Source organism: Pediculus humanus, genomic scaffold, assembly GCF_000006295.1.
Source record: "Pediculus humanus corporis 1103172108293 genomic scaffold, whole genome shotgun sequence".
In the NCBI taxonomy this organism is placed as follows: Eukaryota; Metazoa; Arthropoda; class Insecta; order Psocodea; family Pediculidae; genus Pediculus; species Pediculus humanus.
In genome coordinates this window covers 287,847-312,942 of record NW_002987862.1, presented here as the reverse complement: position 1 = coordinate 312,942, position 25,096 = coordinate 287,847, and the positions used below count along the sequence as shown (strand labels likewise).

Sequence of the window (25,096 nt, the reverse complement as noted above, 5' to 3'; positions counted from 1 at the left end):
ATAATAATAATAATAATGTGAAAATGATCGTCGGTGATCGGTTAGTTATGCGTAAAAAAAAAAAATTTATTTTTATTTTTTAATATTATTATTATCTATATATCAATCATTTATTTATTTATCCCTAAATTTTATGTTCGACATGTGGGAAAATTATTGATGAGAGAAAAGTCCAAGACGGGGGGGGGAGGGGGGAAGAGAAGGAAACGGAAAAGGAAAATAGATGGGGGGAGGAAAGTAATTTTCAAATTAACGTCTACCCTATCCCTCCCTCATTTCCTTATCGTTCCTCCTCCTCCTTATCTCACCCCCCGCTATTATGTATTATTTATTGATTTATTATTATTATTATTACTTCCGACTCCAGGTTACAAAACAAACACGATTGCACGAGCATTGAAAAAAAAAAATTTCGTTTTTTTTTTTTTTTGGAAAATTTGAACACATAACTACTATTCTGAATAATTATTAAAACGATTATTTACATTTTTTTTCTCTCAATTTATTATTATTATTATTATTATTATTATTATTATTATTATCATTATCATTATTATTATTTTATTATTATTATTTTTTTTTTATATAAATCATTTTAAATTACTCATAAAGAGAGAAAATCATATGAAAAAAAATTTATTTATACCCCGCCCGCCGCCGGGACTGATAATAATACAAAACGTTTAAAAAATCGAACGATGTATCGAATAAATCGATAAAATCGATTTATCGATATTTATTTATCTTATTTATACAAAAAAAAAAATTTCTTTTTCTAATTATTTAAGAGGCGGTAGAGCTTAGCTTCGAAAATAAAAAATCGATGATGATAAAAATCCACGATGTATGATCGTGACGGTGATAACACAACGATGATAAAATAATAATAATAACAAAATGGCGACTAATTATACGGCACGAACGAATGTTAATTTAATTGATCTCTTCGCAAAGAGAGAGAGAGAGAGAGAGAGAGAGAGAGAGAGAGAGAGAGAGAGAGAGAGAGAGAGAAAGAAGACAACATGAAAACACGAAACTGACATTTTTCCTTTTTTCCGGGCTAAAAAACTCTGACAAGGGTGACGGTCATTAACAATAATAATAATAATAATAATAATAATAATATTGATAAGTTAACACAAATTTCGACGATAAAAATAAATTAATAATAATAATAATGATAATAATAATATTTAAAAAATAACAACGATAATAATAAAAATAATAATAACGATAGTAATGATAAGAACGCGATGGCTCTTTTTTTTTTTTTTTTTTTTTTTAACGGTTATTTTCGGCGGCCGATTTTCTCCCTCCCCTCCTCCCCTTCCTCCCACCACCACCTCCTCCGTCAATTTTCTCCGCCCCCTCCCCTCACCGCCGTACCCCTCCCTTCTGCTTTCATTTCTCCTTAATTAACATTTAATTCTCCGAATCCAAAACAAACGCGCCGACCCTCCTTCCCCTCCTTTCCCACACGCAGCATTTCTACGAAACGCGATAAGAAAATTTTGATGGGGGGGTGAGGTGGGGAAGTGAAAAAATAACCAATGACAACGAGTTAAAAAAAAAACAACTCACCCCACTCCTCCTAAAACTCTCCACCATTTCTCAACGTTCATTGGACGAGAGAGAGAGAAGGAGAAAATAGTAAAGGTGGAGGGGGAAGGGGAATCGGTAACGAAAAAAGGAAATCCTCAAACATATTAAACAAAAAAAACGCGCGAATTTAATTTGGCAACACTGTAACTGAATTTGACAGCGTATTTTGTTTTTATAACGGAAATTTAACCGACTCCATCATAACATTTTTGACTTTCGCCATTATTCCATTGACATTTTTTTTTTCTTTCGTCATTTATTAAAAAAAATTCACACACATATGAGAGAGAGTGAGAGGGAGAGAAAGAGAAAGAGAGAGAGAAAGAAAATATATATATAAAAAAAAAACTAACCTGCCACGAATTTTCTTTTTAAACGTTTCCTAAATCATCCGCGAGCCATTTTGTTTTTCTTTAATTAAATCTATCTTAACTCGTAATTACCTATATTATTAAAATTATTAATATTAATAATAATATTATTATTATTACTATTAAAAAAAACTATTTTAATAATAATTCATAAAAAAAATTTTACTTTCGCTTAAGTTTAATAATAAAAAAAATAATAATAATAATAATATATCTATATATGTGCTTGTGTTGCGAAGGGGTAGGTGTGAGGGAGGGTGTGTGTGTGTGAGGAAGAGGGAAAGAAAAATTAAAAAAATTAAAAAAAAAAAATAAAAACAACTAAGGAGACATTGGCATACCATCAATATCAAGAGCGTTGAGCAAATCTTGTCCCTGGAGTAGAGAACTATCCAAACCCACGGGAGCATTCACATCGTAATCCTGCTGATTAAGGTCGATGAGTGAAGGTATGGCCGTACCTTCGGGATTCAACAGAGACCACGAATTCGTTCTAAACCTTTGCCTTTTCCTCTCTTCACCAAAATCATTATCTTCATTCCCTACTCCATCTTCTACCACTTCTTCCTCTTCCTCCTCTTCCTCATCTGCATGCCTGGCACCATTATTATTATTATTATTATTATTATAATTACTCGTCATTGATAACTGTCGTAATATTGTTGCCACGGCTGGAAGATTTTCTTTTGGTATTTTTTCCTTTAAAAAAAATTAAAAAAAAAAAAAAATTAATGAATAATTAAAACGTTTTCTTGTTGTTGTTGTTGTTGTTTGTTGTTTGTTTACAAACAACGAACGATCGATTTTAATTAAATTTAATTACGTCATTTTTTCTTTTTTTTTTCGGTTTTCTTTTTTTTTTTAATTTCCTTTTTTTCTATTTTTTTTTTTTTTTGTTTTGTTACTTACTTGAAATTGTTTTCTTTTCCTGTTTTTTCCTTTTCTGTTTTTAATCATTATTATTATTATTTTATAAAAGGTTCAGACATGAAAAGTTAAATTAAAAAAAAAATAAAAAAAAATTTTAACATAAGAAAAAAATAGAAAAAAATTTTTTAAAAGTAGATTCGAGTCGAAACAATTTTCTTTTGTTTGTTTGTTTTTTACAACAAACGCACGTGCGTAAACGTACGTAACACGCACGTTAATAAATAAATAAACAATTCAAACGCAATTTAATAAAAAAAAAAAAAAAAAATTATTTATGGTACAAAGAGCCATGACAATAAAAAAAAAAATTTCGCAATCAATGGAAAATGAAAAATTTTATCATTATAAATAATTATTTCATAAATAAAGATTAATAAAACGATGTTAACAAACAAACAAACAAACAAACAAACAAACGACCGGTTTTTTTCTTAATTATTTTTCTACACGGAAAATTTAAATTTTCTTTACGCGCAAGCGCAAAACAATTTAAAAAAAAAAAAAAAATCTCATCGTGTTGTTGCTATTATTATTATTTCGTACGACAAAACAATTTTTTTTTTTTTTAATTATTTACGATTCTATAAATAATATTAATAATAATAATATTTTTGGACGGTAAATAAATTTTTTAAATAGTCTCCTCCCCTCCCCTCCCGCCCCCCACGTCTCGATCAGCTGATTCATTTCACGCGTCACGATGTCGGACGTTTGTTATTTGCTTCTGTTTTTTAAATTGAAAAAAAAAAAAAAAGTTCTCGTTAAAACAATTTTTTTTTTTTTTTTTTTTTTTGAGGGGGGACCCCTTAATAGAATAATTACATTTGATTTATTTGAACTCAATTTGCCCCCCCCTCTCGCCTCACTTAAATACTTGCAATTTACGATCATTTTATTGTAAATTAAATTCGTGAACGTGTCGTTGTTAATACATCTCTCGAGAGAGTTTGTCAAAAAAATTTTTAAATAAGGTTATTCGTTTTTTTCCTTACGCTCCCCCTTCCCCACCCCTCCCACTTCCCCTATCCTCATCGAAATTTGTGATAAAATATATATTTGGGGGAAAGGGGGGGACCGAAAGAGACGCGACCTATCCTACCACAAATTCGACAACTTGGATATCCATGATTTTTTCAATGCGTTTTTTAACGGGGGGCGGGAAGGAGAAGGGGATAATTTATTCGATCCATTGTTTGTTTGTTCGTTTGTTTGTTTGTTTACCGTGTAAAACAACAACGTTCATTTTAAGGAAAATGAAAAAAAATTTAGGAGATTTTTTTTTTTTTTTATTCAGGTACGACAATAATAATTTCACCACCTTTTTTAACGATGACGTAATTTATATTTAATTTTATTTTCTCGTTTGTTTGTTTGTTTGTTTGTTTGTTTTTTGTTTGTATCCTAAATTTTAAAACTTAAAAACGGAAGTATCAAACCACATTAACAAAAATATTTAATAAAAAAAAAAAAAAATATTTACTAAACCTTCTGCATTTATTGTCATGCTCTAGTCAACATTAATAATAATAATGATTATGATAATGATAATAAGTAGTAATTGAATTGACTTTATTTTTACATAACAAAGCTTTCAATTTTCCGGTTATAAATTTTTTTTTTTTTTTTTTGCGTTCGATTTGTATTTTTTTTTTTTTTTTTTGCTTTTCCTTTCAAGTTTTCCGCTTTTTCGAATTTCTATTTCGACTCGAACCTATGCATATATAACCGTGACTAACGTCGCAACCACTAACCAGTAAATTCATGAGAACGCTGTGGCTCTGCAATGTTTTTTGCGAATGCGTTCCGTTCTTCGTCGTCATCGTCGTCGTCGGAGGTCGCGGCCGCGACGGTGGCGGCGGCGACGACTCCGATTCCGATCCTCCGCCACCATCTGCGAGCCAAACGCTTTCCTCCCTTCCTTTCGCTCTCGGCCTGGGCCTGCTCATCAAATGTTGAAGCAATTGCGAGGGTATCCTTCCCATCGATTCTTCCATCTTATCACTTTTCGTTCTTTTCGATTTACTCGTCGATTTATCCGGTAATCCGCTGTGTACTCTTTTCGTCGCTCTGTCGTTTCCGCCGATCGACGACAATGTTTTGTGATGATTATGATTCTCATGATGATTTGATTTGTATAATAATTTTTCACTATTTAAAGTAAAGGCTTCTGATAAATGCACTACGTTCCGCCGCATGTCTCCATCACATATTTTTATTAAACCATCCGTCGACGTTCTCTCGAACGATTGCGAACCTGGATCGCTGAGTAATAATTCCGCTAACGTCGATTCGTTTTTAACATTGTTATTGTTATTGCTATTATTATTATTATTAATATTATTATTATTATTAACATTATTTGTATTACTATTATTAGGTGGCGGCCTGTAAAAAAAAAAAAAAAAAAAAAAAATTTAACGTACACTTAACCTTCCTCACTTTCCTACCTCCTACCTATACTACCTCTTCCTCTTCCGTCGGAAAATCATAGAGTAAAAAAACTCACCACGTGTCCGTGAAATCCTTGTGAGTCAAATTAAATTTTTCCTCTTGTGAATTCCACATGAAATCAGTGGCGGATATTAATAATGGCAAGTCTTCGTCGACGGGTATGAAAGGAGCTTTCAAACAAAGATCCTCGTCCATGTCCGAACTCCCCGAATCCAAATTCAAAGACATGAAATTTCCCATGTGATCCTCATCCGTCAAAATGGGAGACTGTTCCGGACTGCACAGTGACGGAATGCTGCAACCTCCCGAACTCTAAAATAAAATAAAAAAAAAAAAAAAAAATGTTTTCAAAAATAAAATGGCGGGCAACGGACTTTGAAGAAAAATACAAAAAAAATAATAATAATAACATTGAGGAAAAACACAAACATATTAAATTGCGTGTGCGTGAGTGCGTGTTATAGATAAAGAAAAAAAAAAAAAAAAGGAGATTTGAATTCTGACGTGTGAGTTCGTTCGAACGGCAGCAACAACAGCAGGAGGTAACTGATAATAAATCGCGAACAAACGAACAACAAAAAATTTCGACATTCCCATTTTTTTTTTTTCCCGATCGAATTGGCTTACGTTCAATATTATGACACTTTTCGTCAGGTCGTCGACGACACCAACAACAACCAAAACAACAGCAGAAGCAACAACAAGAATCGTATACTCGAAAAGTGGGAGGAGGGAGGGGGGGGCGAAAAAACTGTGGCGCTTATGTATAAACAAACGAAACAAGAAAATTAATAATAAAAACGATGACAATAATAATAATAATAATTTACTACACTTGGCTAATATACGAACGTGATAATAACTGAACGGCGTATAAATAAACATTTTTCGAAAAAAATCTTAAAATAAATCCGAAAGATTTCTTAGATTTTGGCTATGAATTTTTTTTACTCTAAAAATATCAATCGTGGAAGGAACAATCGTCCGACGGTTGTTTTGATCTGAAATAAAGCCACGACAAAATTTACAAATTTCACATGTTTCCATTCGAGCACGACGACGATTTTTTCCTTTTTTTTTTTTGCCACATTCCTTTTTCAAACGCCGGATTTTGATGACGGGGAAAAGCGAACAAGAAAAACAGAGAGAGAGAGAGAGAGAGAGAGAAAGGGCCGCCATTTTATTTTCATTTAATCAGTCGCGATTCACGTGTCTCGGAATGAGAGTGAGAGAGAGAGAGAGAGAAAATGACACGCACTTTTTGACGATGCGTTGTGTCACGAACCTTTGTAAAACACGGAGACTGCATCCTTCCGTTTAAATCCGAGGGAGATCCCGCCGAATCCGAATCGTCTCTGTAGGAGAAAAATGGATCCCCGCTCGCTTTTGAATTACAACTAGATTGAGAATCGCTCAATGACCCCAACTCGTCCGCGTTCAATAGAGGACAATAATTTTCGTTTAAAAAATCGTCAAACATGTCGGTCAACTGAGGCAAATCCAATGGCACACAAGCATCGCCCGCTGTCGGAGCCAAATGCGTGAGATCTTCCGGCTCGTCTTTCAACACTGAAAAACATAATCAAACGTGATAAATCCATACCATCAAAGGTAGCTGCGAAGGGGGGGGTGTGTGTGTGGCGATGGTGGAAAATTGCGTCGCGGGAAAACTCACTCGTGAGACCAGGTTCATCGTCGGAAAACATTAGGAATCCCTTGTTCATGTCTTCCGTTCTCGGCGCGAATATTTTCGACGTCGCCAATTGCGGACGAAGAGTTCTCGTCGCTAGCGGTTTCGCAGGTTCAGGCACGGGAGACAACGTGTTCGGGGAAACGGGGAAAAATGAATTCGTCGGAGTCACGGTCACGAGGAGAGGTTCGACGACTTCGTCGATGGTCGACGTCGGTATCTCATTTTGTTTTCCCGGTTTGGGCAATCCCGAAAATATCTTCGACGTGACGGCGGTGGGACGCGTCGTCGGAGACACGGGACCCAATTCTTTTTTAACCGGCGACGCAAATATTTTGGCTGTCACAAATTTCTGTATCGTCGTATCGACTTCCGTTTTTATGAGTTTTTCAACTTTGTTTTCAACTACTTTCTTCCTTCCGGCCAACTGAGTGCATGAATACACTTCGTTCTCATTTTCGATCCCGCTAAAAACAAACGAAAAAAAAATAATAATAATAATAATGATGATGATGATGACGACGACGATGATATTAAAAAATATTGATAATGATAATGATAATGATAAATATATTCCGATCAGCAACAGATTTTTCTTTTAAACACAATCCGCGAAACGAATTTACGTCACGTAATTTTACCGTACGTAAGGATGCGGAGGAAGAAAGAGAGAAAGAAAGAGAGAGAGAGAGAGATAGGGAGAGTATAATAAGGAGGAGAAGAAGGAAGAGAGGAATAGAAAGAAAGAAAAAACAAACAACAACAACAACGCGAACTAAAAAAATTTTTAAACGGAAAATCACACGCGCGCGACGGTAAGAAAGATCGAGAGAGAGAGAGAGAGAGATGAGAGAGAAAGAGAGAGATAGAAACACAAATTTCGCTAAACGTTTTTTTTTATTTCAGCAATTACCGTTTGTTAAGTTAACAAACACGATAATGAACGAGATCCCGTGAACAACCGAACAACGTCGAACACTACGATAGATAGATACTTACATAAGAGACAATTCAAACTGATTGGATACAAGTATTGTGACATACCACATAGCCTGATAACACTAAACGGATCATCATCATCATCATCTTCGTTATCTGCGTTTATTATTATTATTATTATTTCGAGTGTTATGTCAATAATAATAATAACGAACGAACGAACGAACGAACGAACGAACGAACGAACGAACGAACGAACGAACGAACGAACGAACGAACGAACGAACGAACGCAAATTAAAACATCGAAACGAATTTTTAAAAAAAAAAAAAATCGTTTTTCTTTTCTTTTGACACGTTTTTTAATAATAATAATAATAATAATAATAATAATAATAATAAGCCAACGGCCATAGCGTGCTGGTCACACCGGTTCCCGTACGATCACCGAAGTTAAGCAGCATCGGGCGTGGTGCAAACTTGGATGGGTGACCGTTTGAGAACGCCACGTGCTGTTGGTTTAAAAGAGCAAAAAAAAAAAATGAGAACAAGACAAAGTAAGAACCAAAAACAAATCTTGTTCTACTGTCGACCTGAGGCAGCTCGACGAGAACGTGAATTTCACTGCTTCTGACCCTGGCCACTCCAAAGATGTTAGTCACCGGAGCCCAGGTCAGGAGACAAATCGTTCCCATCGAAAAAGACGGACTCAGGAAGACCTTCAAGAATTGATGTGGTGCTATCTTATAATAAGTGGCACCACCGAAATTCGAGTATTTGTCCCTAAGGAATCGGGTAGAAACCTCGGATAAATACTTAAAAACTCCGACAAGTAGCCTTGTCGTGTTTAATGGTGGATAATAATAATAATAATAATAATAATAATAATAATAGTAATAAAATCCTCTCGCTTTCATCCGCAACCCTTTGTCGAAAACATCATCACGAAACACAAACGATCGAAATATTTATATATATTCGAAAAAAAAAAAAAAAATTAATACACGCGCACGCGTATTCACAAATAATGGCGGCGATGGCGATGGCAATGGCGATGATGATGATGATGATTATGATTATGATTACGAGAATGATAATAATGATAATGATAATGATAATAATTTAATTACAACGAGAGAGAGAAAAAAAAACACATTAGAAAAATATTAAATAAAAAAAAAAAAAAAAAATAGAAAAATACTCACCGTTTTCCGACGACTTCGTGTCATTTAAAAATAATGCACACGGTCGGCGGGAGACAAATAACAATAATAATAATAATGATAATAATAATAATAATAATAATAAAAACAACAACAAATAATAATTTTGTTTTGTTTTGCTTTTTAAATGAAATTAAAAATAAAATTTAAAAAAAAAAAAAAAAAAAATTATTTGACGTTTTTTTTTTTTTTTTTTTTGTAATATTTCACGCCGATGAATGACGATTCGTGTCCGATTCGTACGCGTTCGTTCAATTTCGTTCTTTTTTTTTTTTTTTTTTTTTTTATTTAATACAAATTACACGCAAACACTTAATTTTCCTTTTTCCTCTCCTTCTTCTTCTTCTTCTCCTTCTTCAACGAATGATTAACAATAAAAAAAAAAAAAAAAGGACGAGAAAGAGAGAGAGAAAGAGTGTAAAGTGTGTGAAGTGCGTGTGCGTTCGAGAAAAAGGGATGATAATAATAATATTTTAGGAAAGAAAATTTGGGGAAAAAAAAAAAAAATTAAAAAGAGAAAATAAAAACAAAACAAAACAAAGCAAAATGTCGACGCGTTTCCCGTTCGGTTTTCCTTCTTCTTCTAGCAAAACAAAAAAAAAAAACGCGAACGTAACTGCGAACGTCGTTGTTGACGATTATATGACGACTATGACGACGACGACGACGACGACGACGAATAATAATAATAATTTGTGCTAACACGAACGACGACGACGATTTGAATCTGTTGTCGGAAATCTTTGACTCCGCCTTCGTACCACGTTTTTCATCTTTTGACACGAATCTAACATCATAATACGGGTTGTCGTTTGAAAGTAAAAGCACTTTCCATTCCAAATCCTTCTCCTTTTTTTATTTATTAATCGTTATTAATAATGGTGTGATCGAACGTGTCGATTCGAACGCTCGCGCACCACACTTTCCCCACCCAGCCCCCCCCCCCGTTCCTCACCAAATCGAAATTAAAATAGAATAAAAAAAAATAAAAAATTTAAATCGCGTTTTTTCCTCTCTTTTACTTCGACGAGCGGACGAAACAAAATGCCCACGCACGCGAACACACACACATACACAGACACAAACATATTTACATTAATTCCGACAGGGCCGTAACTTCGTAATAGCCCTTCGTCGTCGTCGTCGCCGTCGCCATCGTCATCGTAATCGTTAATCGAAATTCAATTTGTTATGATGATAATAATAATAATAACAATATTCGCGACGGTTGCTCGCGCACGAGCGGAAAAAAAAAAAAAGTAAAAAAATTCCAGGTTCGTTTAAAAACCTTACAAACGTTACTCCTCTCGCATCCGTAGCAGAACCAAAAAAAAAAAAAAAAAAAAAAAAAAAAAAAAAACTGGAATCTCAAGTACAGGGGGCAGGGGCGGGGACAGGGGCAGGGGACAGGGGGCGAGAACGCAATCGCGAAAATTTAAATTATTATTTCAACCGTCAATTTAAATTGGCGAACCGTCATACAGGAGTGACGTAATAAATTTTTTAATACTTTGAATTGATTACGTTTAGCTACGCTTCTGCTAAAAAATTCTCCTGTTCGATGTTTTCTATTAAATATCAAACTCGTTAGGACGGAAAGAGGGGCGCGCGCAAAAAAAAAAGAAAATCTGGTTCCATCAATCGAAATTTTTTTTTTTTTTTTTTGGGAGACGCGACATTCCATCTTGCAATTAATGCAAATTATTGGCGAAGCAAAAAAAAAAACAAGGAGCCTCGAGCATCCATTGCAATTTTCCCTCTCTCTCTCTCTCTCTTTAATTGGTGAATGAATTTTTTTTTTTTTTTTTCTTTCTTAAATGGTTCAACGAGTTCATTTGTCCTCCGATGAACTTTTGTGAACTCGAATTGACAACTGAAGACAACTGAATTTTCATTAAATTTTTTTCGTCGCATTGATTATTTTTTTTTTTTTTAATAATAATTCGTGACAATTCAGACGGTCATCAATCGCGACGACGAAATATAAAAAATTTCGTCTGCAATCGATGATGATGATGATGATGCTGGTAGTGATAATAGCGATAACCCCCCCCCCTATTTCGATCATAATAAAAATTTATTCGCATTAGAGCCTACGAGTTGGTAAATTACGACAAAACAACAACCAAAACAACAACAACAACAACAACAACAATGACAAACGTAAACAACAAAAAATTCTACAATCGACTGTATTTATTTGGCAAAATTGCAATTTTATCATTATTATTATTATTTCAAACTCGATTTCGTTTGAAATCGATTTTTTTTGTGACGTTTGTACGTACGAAATTTACACAATCGATCTCTCGATTTTTTTTTTTTTTTTTTTTTTTTTTAAAACCAAAATGATTTTTCTATTCGTCTTTTCCAACACACTCTCTCTCTCTCTCTCTCTCTCTCTCTCACTCTCACGCAGGTTTAAACCTCATTCAAACCGCAGTAAAACCTTGAATTAGACGACCAACCCGCGTAAACCAAAATCATTAGACAAAAAAATTTCCTTCGTAGAAAAATAATAATGATGATGATGAAAGACCACGACGACGCGCGACCACCGAATAAAAAAAAAAAAAATCGATATTAATGATGATGATGATGATGATGATGATCGAACGAGAGTACACATCATCTGAATAATTAAATAATAATACGAATAACGTTTAAACGTAGTTTCAAAATAAAATTCTTTTTTACGACATTCTTTTGCGTTTAATAAAAAAAAAAAAAATTGATCGAGTGCCACATTGTGCAAATGAGCTGATTTAAGGCCAAAACAAATTCAAAAAATTATTATTATTATTATTATTTCGTTACGAAAGAAGAAGCAAAAAAAAAAAAAAAGCCGACCACGATAGCCTTGGCCTTTAGATCTTCATTTATTTACTCTCTAATCATTTCAACACAAAACCATTTAATTTTTTTTTTCATTTTTTTTTTTTTGCTTAAATAACCCAAAAATTAATTTTAATATGTTGACGAGTAATTACGGGTTTCGTGTCAGGAATCGCGGACAACAACAACAAAGTCGGGGTAGCTGTTTCGAGAGTACCTGTTTTAATTAGGTACGGGATTCTTACGGCCATCATAATCTTAGTAATGAAGACACCAGACAATAGGCCGTTAAACAAACAGTAATAATAATAATAATAATTGAAAATCTCATCATCATCATTACTGCCACAAGTGTTATGCATCCGTCGCATGAGAAAATGTAAAAGACAAGTACCATTGAAAAATTTCCACGTTTCTTCCACGTTCCTTCCACGTTTCTTCCACGTTCGAAACGATCGAACGTTCGACAAAACAAAACAAATTTTTACCAGAATTTGAAACGTCTTTGGAGACGCGAGTGATAATCGCCATAAAAGTTTCAAATTTAATTCAACAGAAGAAAAAAATTATTTTTATTTGTTCGGCGACGAAGCCATCGAAACATTGGGGGGGTCGGGGGCGTACGGGATGGGGGGACGTCTTTCAAAGCTTTCGTTTTTATTTTCGAAATTTTTTTTTTTTTTTTTACCGTTTGATCAAATCGAATCTGTCAATAATACAAAAAAAAAAAAAAAAAAAAAAAAAAAAAGAAAGAAAGAAAGAAACGTTACGACACACAAACAATTACATAATAACGTTTTCATAAACATTTTCCCTCCCTCCCTCCCTCCCTCCTTCCCTCCCCTTCCCTCTTCTTATTTCTTCCCTTTGTCAAACCTGGATATCGGCCAGATTTTTATTTCTTCATATTTTTTAAAGAAAATCAAAAAGAAATCAAAAAGAAATAAAAAAAAAATTTAATTTTTCTCCTCTGCGTGTGGCATATCATTTCGCAATGGCGATTCGCGCGGAAAAATATGAAATAGAAAAATAAAAATCCCGTTGAAAACAATAACAACAACAACAACAACAACAACCTTTCCATTTCATTTCGATCAAACATAAAAGTAGGTTAAAAAACGCCAGAAGGATAAACATTAAAAAAAAGTAGGTTTCCATCATACACTCTTGAAATTTTGTTTCTACGTCACACGATAGCAAAAAATAAATGAATAAATAAATAAAAAATCTATTAAAAAAATTTTTTTTTTTTTTCATTGCGTTCGCCATTCGAGAAATTTCCACAAGAACTAAATAAAGTAACCAAACACCCAACGACGAGAACGTTCGACAACGTTCGACAACCTTTCTTCTCCTTTTTCCTTCCCTTTCGCAAAAAAGGAGCGAACGGCAATTCCTATTCGAACCTAAGTCAACGATAAACGAAAATCGAACGTTTTGAAAAAAATAATGATAATAATAATAATAATAATGGAAGGAAAATAATCTGAAGAAACAAAATGGCCGAACTTTGATATGCAAACAATCATTTCCACAACCCCCTACTCTCCCTCTTCCCCTCCCAAAAAAAAAAAAAAAAAAAAAAAAAAACAAAACGGAAATTAAAAATTCATTCCTTCCTTACTTCCTTTGATTTAATTTTTTTCTAATTCCACGTTCGAAATTTTTTTAAAAAAATTTCTCCCCAATCATCTCAACAACCTTCGACTTATTTTTATTATTATCATTATCATTAAATTTTTTTTTAATTTTTCAATTGTGACATTTGATCGCGAGATTATCTTATAAATACCTGATACCGCGTATTTAACAATGACAATAATAATAATAATAATAATAATTGTTTTTATTTTATTGATAAGACAAAACTTATTTAAAGAAAAATTTTTTTTTTTTTTCTTCTGCTTTATTTCTCGTAATCTTAATTAATTAAATAAAACCACGTGGCGGCTCGTTCGATCATAAAGTTTTTAAAAAAATTTTCCTTTTTCCCGCCCCCTCCCCTCCCCTCCCCCGCGAATCATCATCATCATCATCATCATCGGCGGCGGCGTCGGCGGTAAGAATATACGACCTTTACGAAAACCGCATTTCCAAATACGTTTGAAAAATATTATTATTATTATTATTATTACGTAACGGAAATTGATAAAAACCATTTGCTGACCCTACTACTAAATGGGTTATCAAACGCTCTCTTATCAAACCGGTCGAAAATTGTAAAAAAAAAAAAAAAAAGGAAAAACTTTTAAATTATCATAAACTGCGGGGGAAAGAGTTGAATGGGGGATCGGCGGGGCGGGGGGAGGTAGTTAAAGAGAGAGAGAGAGAGAGAAAGTTCGGGGGAGAGCAACGTGAAAGAGAGAGAGAGAGAGAGAGAGAGAGATTTACCGATTTTCACGAGGATTCTGCGTGCGTTTTTGAACAATCGTAAAATAAAAAAAATTTTTTTTTTTTTTTTTTTTTTTTTTTCGTATGAATCGCAATCGGGTTCGCCAAGTTTTTTTTTTTTTTTTTTTTTGTTTTTGTTTTCCCCAAGAGCAAAAATAAATGTAGCGGGAAAATTCCCGCTATGAAATAATAACCATTGTGCAAAATTATACATTTTTTTTAAAAATAAATATATAAAAAAAAAAAATTATTCGCCAAACCAATTTCAATTCTCGTGACTGAAATTCGACAACAACGCGCGTATTTTATACAGAAAACACTTATAATAAAACCGCCATTATAAAATATTTTTGGTATTTTTTTACAAAAGAAGAAGTTGCCAATTATATTATAATTCTGCTTACGGATGCGAGCTCTCCGTCGAAAGGGTAGTGGGGGGTAAAAAAAATACGAAGCTAACTCACCTGAAATACCGTTCAAAAATTTTCTTTTCTTTTCTATTTTTTTGAATACGGTTGAGTTCAGGTAAGTTATAAAAAATTCCTACCTTATGACGAAATTAACGCACACGACGCTGTTGGGTTTTTGTCCTTTGCTGTCGTAAATGACCGTCGCTTGAGTCAAAACCCAAACGCATCCACCACCTTTGGCAAGAAATCTATATCTTCCGGTTTCGCATTGTCCTTTCGAAAACACTGTAAGAAAAACAAATAAAGAAATAAAAAAATTGTGTCGCTGTCGGACGCAAAAGGTTCTCAAAACCTTTTTCAACTTACGTGTTTTGAATCCTCTGTCGACGGCTTCCGAATCCATGGCGTGGTAAAAATCAAAAATCGATTTACCGATAAGATCTTCCGGATTGTATCCGAGAAATTCGACCATTCTGTCAAAATACAAAAAAAAAAAAAATCACGTCATTAAATTTCATTCGTGACATATGACGTCATCGAAAACGTCATCAATTTCGATCCACTATCGTTATACAATTAATTTTATAAAAAAAAAAATTTTCTTCGAATCGAAATTTTCTTTTAATTTTTTTTTTGCCTTTTCTCTATTGATTTACTGACCGATTCATTGATTGATTGATTGATTGATTGATCGATCGGTCGATCGATTGATTGGTAAGAAATATTACATACATTTTTTTTTTTTCAATTAAAATCTTAATTCGCGAGCGAATGTGCTTTTTTTTTTTTTGTCAGCCATTTTTTCCGTCGGTCGATAAACAAGGAAAAACGTTAGATTTTCGTGAAATTAGGGAAAAATTTCCCTCCCCTCCCCCCTCTCCCGTCACCATACTCACTTATCATCGGCATATGTGAATTTCATATCCAAACTATGCTTGCTCAAAAACGTTTGTTTATCCAATGGGATTTCAATATTCGAAGGATGAGGAATGGGTTCTCCTATTGCAATTAAAAAATGTTGTGGCGCGTTCGATGCCGCGTCGTCGACATCTTTATTATTCGATTCTTCATCTGGTTCCAACATGGATTTTGAAAACACGTTTCCAGAACAGTGAATAACCTTTATACCAAAAAAAAAAAAAACAATTAATAAATCTATAAGATTCGCAACAACAGCAAAAACAATCGCAATTATCATCATCATCATCACCATCGACGTGATTGTTTCAATTGCGTACCTTATAAGTGGCAGATTTTAAATTAACGTTTCGTCCCTTGCTCGTGAGCGTGCATTTCAACCTGACGAAAAACGAACGTGGAATTATCGATTCGGTTGGAGATTTAATTGATAAAACTTCTCTGATTTCTTCGTGATCGCAGGGATGGCTGAACTCGTATATGCTGTTCCCCATCATGTCAACCTGAAAAACAGAAAGAAAACAAAATTATTTTCATTATTTGACATAACAAATCCAAATATTTCCAAAAAAAAAAAAAACAATAAAATTTTATTTATTAACCTGCGATATTCCTAGATATTCGTTGACATTTTCCGAAAGGTACACCAAATCTCCATCGGCGGACAGTATAACTAGAAAACCTTCCAACGCTTTTAAAAATAACGGATCGTAAATCTTGTCCGATAATATTTTTTTTTCTGGTACTGTAAACAAAACAAAAAAAAACCAAAAAAAAAATTAAAAATTAAAAATGAACAAGGGATTAAATCATACGCTGCTGTTTCGGAATCAATTTCAAGATTTAAAAATAATAATAATAATAATAAACACGTATATTAAATGAATGTCGAGATTAGATTAGTGTGTCTGGTCAAAGAAAAAAAAAAAAATTTCAAAAGAAAATAAAGAACGAAAAGGAGGCGAAGGGTGCTCAAAGATTTAATCCGGGTGGATTACAAAGAACGTCGAAGGGAAAAATTCATTTCCAACTCAATGTACCTTACACAGACTCCCCCTGTACCTTGCAATCAAAACAACCTTGAATGCCATTCTCGACAAACCTTAAATGAAAAACAACTTTCCACAATTGATTCGTTACCGAAATAAAAATTGAAACCAAACTCGAGAATTCGATTCCCGAGTTGGAAACTTTATAATTCGAAAAGGGAAAAAAACAATAATAATAATAATAAATAATATTTGTGACGTTTACTTACTCGTTGACACTAAATTTTGTATTTTTAAATACGATATGACCAATCGCATGACGGAAGCTTTGTCCAATTGTGCGATTACGGATTGCTTGAGAGGCAAACCGTTGGCCAAATCCGTAAATATTTCCGTTTCCCGACTACGCCTACATCTTGCCGCATCTCGAGATTTTTCTTTTCTTTTTTCCGAATTCCTGAAAGCACACAAAAAAAAATTAAAATTTGAAACAAAAAAAAATGGCGGAAAACTGGAAAAATTCGACGACGTAGGAAAGGAGAAAAAAAACATTCTATTAGCTGGGGGGCACTGATAATGACAAAGATAACATTTTTTTTTTTTTTCGAATGTTTGTTTATACCCGTAAAAAAATATTTTTTTTTTTTTTTTTTAAAAGGTTAAACGGGACATCATCATTGAAATAAAACTACTTTTGTTTCGTGGGAGAAGGAGGGGGAAGGAACGGAGTAGGAGAAGTAAACGAAATTCTTCTAGAAATTTCTTTTTTAATTTTTTTTATTTTCCCATTTGTTATTCTGTATAAAATAAACTATCAAGGTTAAATAACACGTTGTATAATTAATATTTTCTATTACGCATGATGTAATAATACAGATTTCAATGTTATATAATTATCTTAGTTTACAGGGAAAAATAAAAAAAACGTTCGTTCGTTTGTCCGTTCGGAATTTCAAAAACGTTCGCCCCCCCCCCAAAGAAAAAAATCCCTTCAGCAAAAGAGGAGAAGAAAGAGGGAACTCGTCGTCAATGCGCCATCATTAACAACCGAAACAAACGCATTCGAATTCGAAAAAAAATTAGAAATAAAAACATTTCGAACTTGATTTTTCTTCTTCCACGTCAAATTGTGAGAGAGTTTCCGAGAGTTCGACCTACGACGACGCATCTCATCGCGATTATTCAAATCGTCAATTAAAAATTAAAAAAAAAAAAAAAAAAAAAAAAAAAAAAAAAAATCAAAAGGTCGATAACCGATTTCATAGTTATTATCATATAGTTTTTCAAAGACGCCCGTGAAAAATTTAATTTTTCCACCTTTTTTTCATTCTGTTAACCCGAATAAAATATTTTTCTGTCATTGACGTCATCAATAAATAATAGGTGTTGTTAATTCCGTAAATATTACAAAATCAAAAACGACTCCATTTTCGTCGGCAACTTTTTTGTCGTTGTTGTCGTCGACGCCATCGTCGTCGTCGTCGTTTTTATGGTTGTCTCTCCCCCCTCCTGACAAACCCCCCCCTCTCTCTCTCTTTCTTTTTTTTTTGTTATTTTTTATTTACGTAATCGTAAAAAAAAAAAAAATTAAATTAATTTATTAATGGCTCGAGTGTAAAGAAACATTGGCTCGGAGAAAAAATTCAAATTGTTTCCGTTTTTGGGCGGAGTTTCGCTTTATTATTATTATTATTATTATTATTACTTTTATTATAATAATAATAATAATAATAATTATTATTATTATTATTATTGGCGTTAATTACTCTCGCACGAAATGAATCGCGAATATTCGATTAGGAAAATTTCCGATCGAAATTTCTTTCATTATACGTCGTTGAACGTGATTTTCTTTTTTTTCCATTTCCCCCTCCCTCTTTCATCCCCCTCTCCTCCTTTCCCTAATTCCCTTCTCATCACTTGAATTTTCCGTTTGCGAACTAAATCTGAGAAAAAACCTCTTAGAAAACTTTCGAAAAAAAACTCCCTCCTGAGATTATTTTATACGCCAACTTTTTCCGACATTTTTTTTTTTTTTTTTTTTTCGAAAATCCGGATTTTCAAGTTTATCGGGGGGGCCCCCCTTCGCCCTCCGCCCGAAACAAAAAAATATATCTGGCATATATCTTCAGAAAATTCGGTTTGGGTAATATTTCCTTATTTTAAGCCATCCCTCCCACCCCCCAGTTTCATTCTTCTTGAAAAAATTACTCATCGGCGACGACCGAGACGAATTTCTCTCGCTAAATTTTCTATTATTATTATTATCACTTTAACCGACCGAGTAGTAGCAATGGTAGTAATAATGATAATAATAATAAAATTCAATTTCCCCCCCGCGTTGTGGAATTTAAATAACTACTACCATTTTTTTAAAAAAAAAAATCCAAACCATTAAAAAAAAATTCGAAATTTATGAAAAGATTTGTCGACAATGAAAACCATTATTATTATTATTGTTGCTTTTTCAATGAAACCAACCACGTTTCTCCCCGTTTGCTAATTTTTTTTTCGAATTCGAATTCGCGACGAAAAATCACGTGGCGCAAAACTTTAAATGGCACGAATTTTTTTTTTTTTTTTTTTTCGATGATTAAAATTCATAAATGCAACACACACACACACACATTCTATATACGAAAGCATAATAGAAAATTTTCTCTGTCTTCCTCCCCTCCCCCCTCTTCCCCTCACCTCTCTCTCTCTCTTTCTTATTATGGTTCTTTTCGAATCGACGTATAAAAAAAAATACAAAATTGAAACGTTAAGTGTATAACACAAATATTGGGTCACAACCAATGTTTGACTTTTTCTGTTTTCTTTCTTTCTTTAGATTGAATTACTTCGATTCGACCTTTACGACACATTTAAATGATCCGTTTTTAAATTAGCGAAATAACGAGAAAAAACTTTTTTATTTTCATTCCGGAAACACATAAACAAGTTCAATGAAACTCAATTAAAACGCAATTGCGTTCTTTAATAAAAAAAACTTGTTTATGTTTCCTTTCCTCGTTTTTTAATTTTTTCTTCTGCTTCTTGAGAGGTATAACAACAATTTTACGAGAAAAAAAAAACAAAAAAAAAATTCAGTATATAAATGAAATACAGGAAAAGGGAAAGCCTAATCCGAACAACACAGATAGATAATCCCTCCTTCGTTCAATTCCCTAATCAACAAAAACCTTTTGTATGAAATTTCCACCAACGTATTTTTCGAGATTAACCGTTCGAAATATTATTATTATTATTATTATTATTATGAACGAATCGTTTCTTTATAAAGCAATAGAAGAGACACAACTTCGTTTGTCGTATAAAAAAAAAAAAAAAACGTTCTTTACGACGTTGCGAAATGACTTAGACTTCGAAATGCATAATTTCATGTTGTTGTTGACAACAAACAACAACGACAACCTTGACAAAATTTTGTTCGACAGGTATGGTGGTCAATGTAAAACTTTTAAACCCATGCATTATAAAAAAAAAACGTGATATCTTTGAAATTTGGTACGACTTTTATCAATGTGATAAAATCGCAAGCGTAAAAATATGCACGACCGTTTCGACACAGGTGTGTGCGTGCGTGTGTGTGCAAGTCAAGAAATGCCTTTTTCATTTTTTATGATTTTTTTTTTCAATCAATCAATCAATCAATCATTGAAATACATTCGAGAAAGATGACGGTGACGAACGGATTATTTGTACACCACAAATAAAACATTCGGTCGTAAATTTTTCCTACTTCATTTACTCGAGTCGTCGTCTCCGTCGCTGACGTCACTTCCGCACAACAAAGAACAAATTGCAACCGTTTCCGTCTCCGAGGAGACGAACCTTTTGATCGATACCTTTAATCTCGCCGAACCCTTCGTTAATTTATATTTACATTACGAACGATATTACACGAGGTCAGGTTCGCACCTCCTTCGCAATTATTTTCTCCTGCCACGATCGTCTTTAAGATTTAGAGTAAATGTGTTTATTTACTCTTCGTCGTCCGCACTCCCTCCACACGCACACGCACGCACACACACACACCACTTGACGCTTTTAATTCGTTTACATTATTCGTAAAAGTTTTGACATTTTAATAATTAATAAATTCTAACCTTGCAAAGGTATTAGACACACAATAAATTAGGTTACCGAAAAGACTCGAAAATAAAATAATAATAATAATAATAATAATAATAATAATGCTAAATTTAATAAAAAAATTCAATTTTCCACGCGTGGACAAGAAAAAACAAAAAATTTTACTTTTCGTAGTGTGTACATCTAACAAAACGTTTTTACATTTACATCATCATCATCATCATCATCGTTCGATTCACTGGTCGAAATAATTATCAGCGTAACGGTTCAATTATAATTAAGTAAATATAAAAAAGAAAAAATTTTTCCACTCGAAATTCGGTAATTTTTATTTAAAAAAAAAAAAAAATTCGTTCGACAAAAAAAATCTCATTATTCCTTATCCCATTCCCGTTCTTTCTTATTCCCTAGTATTATTAAAAAATTTCCCGCAGGATTTTTAGACAAAAAAAAAAAAGGCTGAGAAGAAAAAAACTCTAAACGAAATTTTTGTGGAAATTTTTTTTTCTGACAATTAATATTTAAAAAAAAAAAAAACGATAACGTCCATTATCAATATTAAAAATTAACACAAGGCAAACGGAAAATAAAAACAAAAATAATAATAATAATAGTAATAATAATAATAACAATAATAGTGATTTTTTACTTTGCCGCTTACAATTACCACACAAAATGACCGGTCGGTGTAAAATAATAATTGTGATTTGTATTATTATTATTATTATTATTATTATTATTATTATTATCATTATCATTATTATTACTCTAAATTTGTTTCGAATACGTCATTCACGAATAAATAAATAAAAAAAAAACTTTATTAAAAGTCGCGGAAAAGGTCAACAAACAAACGAACGATTTTCATTTTTTTTCCCCTACGTCATCTCTCTCTCTCTCTCATTTTTTCAAAATTAAAAAAAATTGTTTCCGTTTCCGTTTTCTTTTTTTTTTCCTTGTTTTTTTTCTCTCTCTCTCTTTTTTAAAAATTATTATCAACGATTTAAAGTGGGAGTTACTACTACTGACACGGCAATACATCTTTTAAAAAAAAAAAAATAAAATAAAATAAAAACAACTTTGTAAGTGTAATTCGAACCGTGCAATATGTGAATATTTTTTTTCTCTTTCTATTTCGAAACTTGTTGCCAACATTCGAAACTAAATAAAAAAAAAAAAAAAAAAAACGAGAAAAGTCATTTAAAAAAAAAAAACATCCGCCATATTTAAACCTAAACCCAATGCGTGTTTTTATATTTAAAAAAAACCAAATAATGCCCCGTGCGCTAGACTCGTAACAAACGATTCATTTCGAAATTACGTAAAACAAACAAACGAACAAACAAACGAACAAACAAACGCGCACCCGACACGAGAGATTTCCCCCCGCGAGAGTTTTATTGAAAATAATAAATTACTAAAAAAAAAAAAAAAATTTTTTTTTTTTTTTACGCGATCGATTAATTATTGTCATCGAATTTATTTGTGTTTAGTATAAAGTTTAACTCGTTTTCTTCTTCCTTTTTTTTTTAACCTCCATGAAATACATAGAGAAAAAAAAAAAAACTAAAAATTCTATGTAAACGTGACCCGAAAAGGTCAATCGAAAAGATGAATGTTTTATACGCGTTCGAAAGACAAAAAATAAATAAATAAATAAATAAATAAAATAAATAAAAACAATTAATTAATTAATTTCATCGGACCTTTTAAGTTTTCGCTTCGAGAAAAAAAAAAAAAAAAAAAAAGTTTCAAAACAACAAAAAGTCGCATTCGAAAGTTGATTCGATTTCACGCGTATTTTATTTTTTTTTCGAATCCAAAAATAATAATAATAATAATAATAATAATAGAAATCAATTAATTTCCCTACGAAAAAATTTCAAGGGGAGGAGGAGAGCAGGAGGAGGAGGAGGAGGAGGAGGAAAAAGAAATCTTTTCCCTTCTTCCGAACAAACGTCACCATCGTCGTCATCATCGTCATCATTCGACGAATTTTTTTCTTTCCAATTTTTCTTCGACTCCCCCTCGCCCAGAACAAAAAAAAAAATTCTAGAAAACGAATTCGAACGCGCGCGCTAGAACGGAAATCAAAAAAATAAATGATTTATCTTTCGTTACCCAAACACGTTCTCACGTGAGCGAACGCCCAAATAAATTTCCCTTGTAATTTTTCATTTTTTTTTTTTTTTTTCGAAAATTTTTCCACTGACGAGAGAGAGAGAGAGAGAGAGAGAGAGAGAGAGAGAGAGAGAGTGCGTAACGAAACGAAATAAATTAAAAATAAAATTTAAAAAAAAAAAAAAAAAAACAAAACAAAACAAACAAATTTTTTAAGGGATAGGCAAACGAGAACTCGAGATTCGAAAATTAAAAACAAATGAAAATGAAAATTTTTTTGACTCGAAACGAGCAACGTTTAAGCAAAACCTTAATTTCAAGGACATTTGTTTTCCGGATACGACAATAACGATTCGATTTATTCTCGTTTCGTCTGGTAAAGACAAGGAAGGAAAAACAAACGTTTTCGAACGACACGACGAGCGAGTTTCGAAGCGTCGCCATTTTTCCGACCCCTGATATAATTTTTGATAAATGAACAAATAAACTAAAATTTAATCTGACGAACAAAACAAAGGCAAAGTCTATGACCAGTATATAATATCAACGATAGCGTATTTCCCTTTTGGAAAAATTAAAATTAATAATAATAATAATAATAATAATAATAATAATAATAAACAAATAAAAAAAAAATTGTTATTTTTATATATATATATAATATTTTCCTCATTGGTATCATCATCATTGTTATTATTTTATTTTTAGTGATTCTCCCTCCCTCCTCACTCAATATTTTTTTTCTTTTCTTTCTTCCGATTTTCAAGCTCGAAAATAATAATAATAATAATGATAAAGAAACAATAGAAAAACAATAGAAAACAATAGAAAATGGGGGACTTAAAAACTCATCATCATCATCATCATCATCAATGAATAATTATTTACAACAACAACAACAACCGCCGCAATCGATTAATAGTTTTATTAACCCACAATAAAGATTAATTGTTTGTAAATAAAGACAGACTTTCCATTAAAAATATTTACCGAAACATTTATAATATACCAACATCGCAAAAACAAACAAACAACAAACAAACAGGTCGTCGCAAACGACACAATCGCAAACAAATATAACTAAAAAAAAAAAAAAATCTTTCTTTCGCAAATGTTTAAATTTTATGGGTTAGAATGCACCACCATTTTTAAATTGATTTTTGCTCTGAATTCCTTTGAGATTTTTTTTTCAACGCGCGAAAAAAACGACAATATTAATAATAATAATAAAACAAAAGTTGGCATTTAAAAAAAACGTGTCATTTCCCCTTCCCTTCCAAAAAAAAAAAAATGAACGATTTCAGCACCCACGACCGACCCCATTTCGATATTATGAATTTTCACGAGTAAAATACCAAAAAAAAAAAAAAAAAAAAAAAAATGTCTTTCGAAATTTAGAAAAAAAAAAGAACTCCCCGAGGGCCAACTTATGCCAATGTCCTCTGGCTTAAACAAATGCTTGCGCGCACACACGCACACGCACACGCACACGCATACGCACACTCGCATGGCGTACGAACGGTACGACGCCGTTTTTATTACGCAATTTTCTTCCCGAGGCAAATTCTTCTTCCTCAAAAACTCAAAACGCTTAAAAAAACTTTTATTTACGACAGTCGAGTTTTTAGTTCTTATACGCGCAAACACGCACACGCACGTGTGTTCGCACGTATATTTTATTTACGCTTAAATTATTAAATCGAAACGACAGAATTTTATTTTCTTTCTTTCTGTCTGTCTTTTCCTCGCATTCGAAAAACGACCAACAATATATAATTGCAGACTCGCATACAGGTTTTCAAGTCATCGAGTCGGAGAGAGGAAGGGGAAATGAAAATTTACATTAAAAAAATTTGACAGACAACAACAACCACAACAACGACAAAAACAGACAACAACAACGACGACGACGAAAAATACGTCAGAGTCGATTTATTATATTTTATCGTAAATAATTACAAAAATCATTATGATATTAATGATATTCATGAAATTTAACGTTAGGCGAAATTCAAAGAAGGAAAAATCATTTTATTTATTCGTTGTTGTTGTTATTATTATTATCATCATCATTATTATTATTATTATTAGTTCTATAATTAAAACTCAGTTTTTAGAACGAGGAAAAT

The 25,096-nt window shown here is 32.6% G+C and overlaps 1 protein-coding gene across 1 annotated transcript; it reads right to left on the bottom strand.

The window, feature by feature from the left end:
* Positions 1 to 14,974: 14,974 nt before the first annotated feature.
* On the bottom strand, positions 14,975 to 17,300 carry Phum_PHUM546550 (Hypoxia-inducible factor 1 alpha, putative; the record flags this gene model as incomplete). The annotated part of the gene is made up of 8 exons (XM_002431717.1): positions 14,975 to 15,126; positions 15,208 to 15,314; positions 15,738 to 15,891; positions 15,952 to 15,961; positions 16,080 to 16,262; positions 16,362 to 16,475; positions 16,822 to 16,921; positions 17,014 to 17,300. 8 exons carry the CDS (start codon positions 17,298 to 17,300, stop codon positions 14,975 to 14,977), a joined length of 1,107 nt encoding a protein of 368 aa, XP_002431762.1.
* Between the last annotated feature and the right edge of the window lie 7,796 nt (positions 17,301 to 25,096).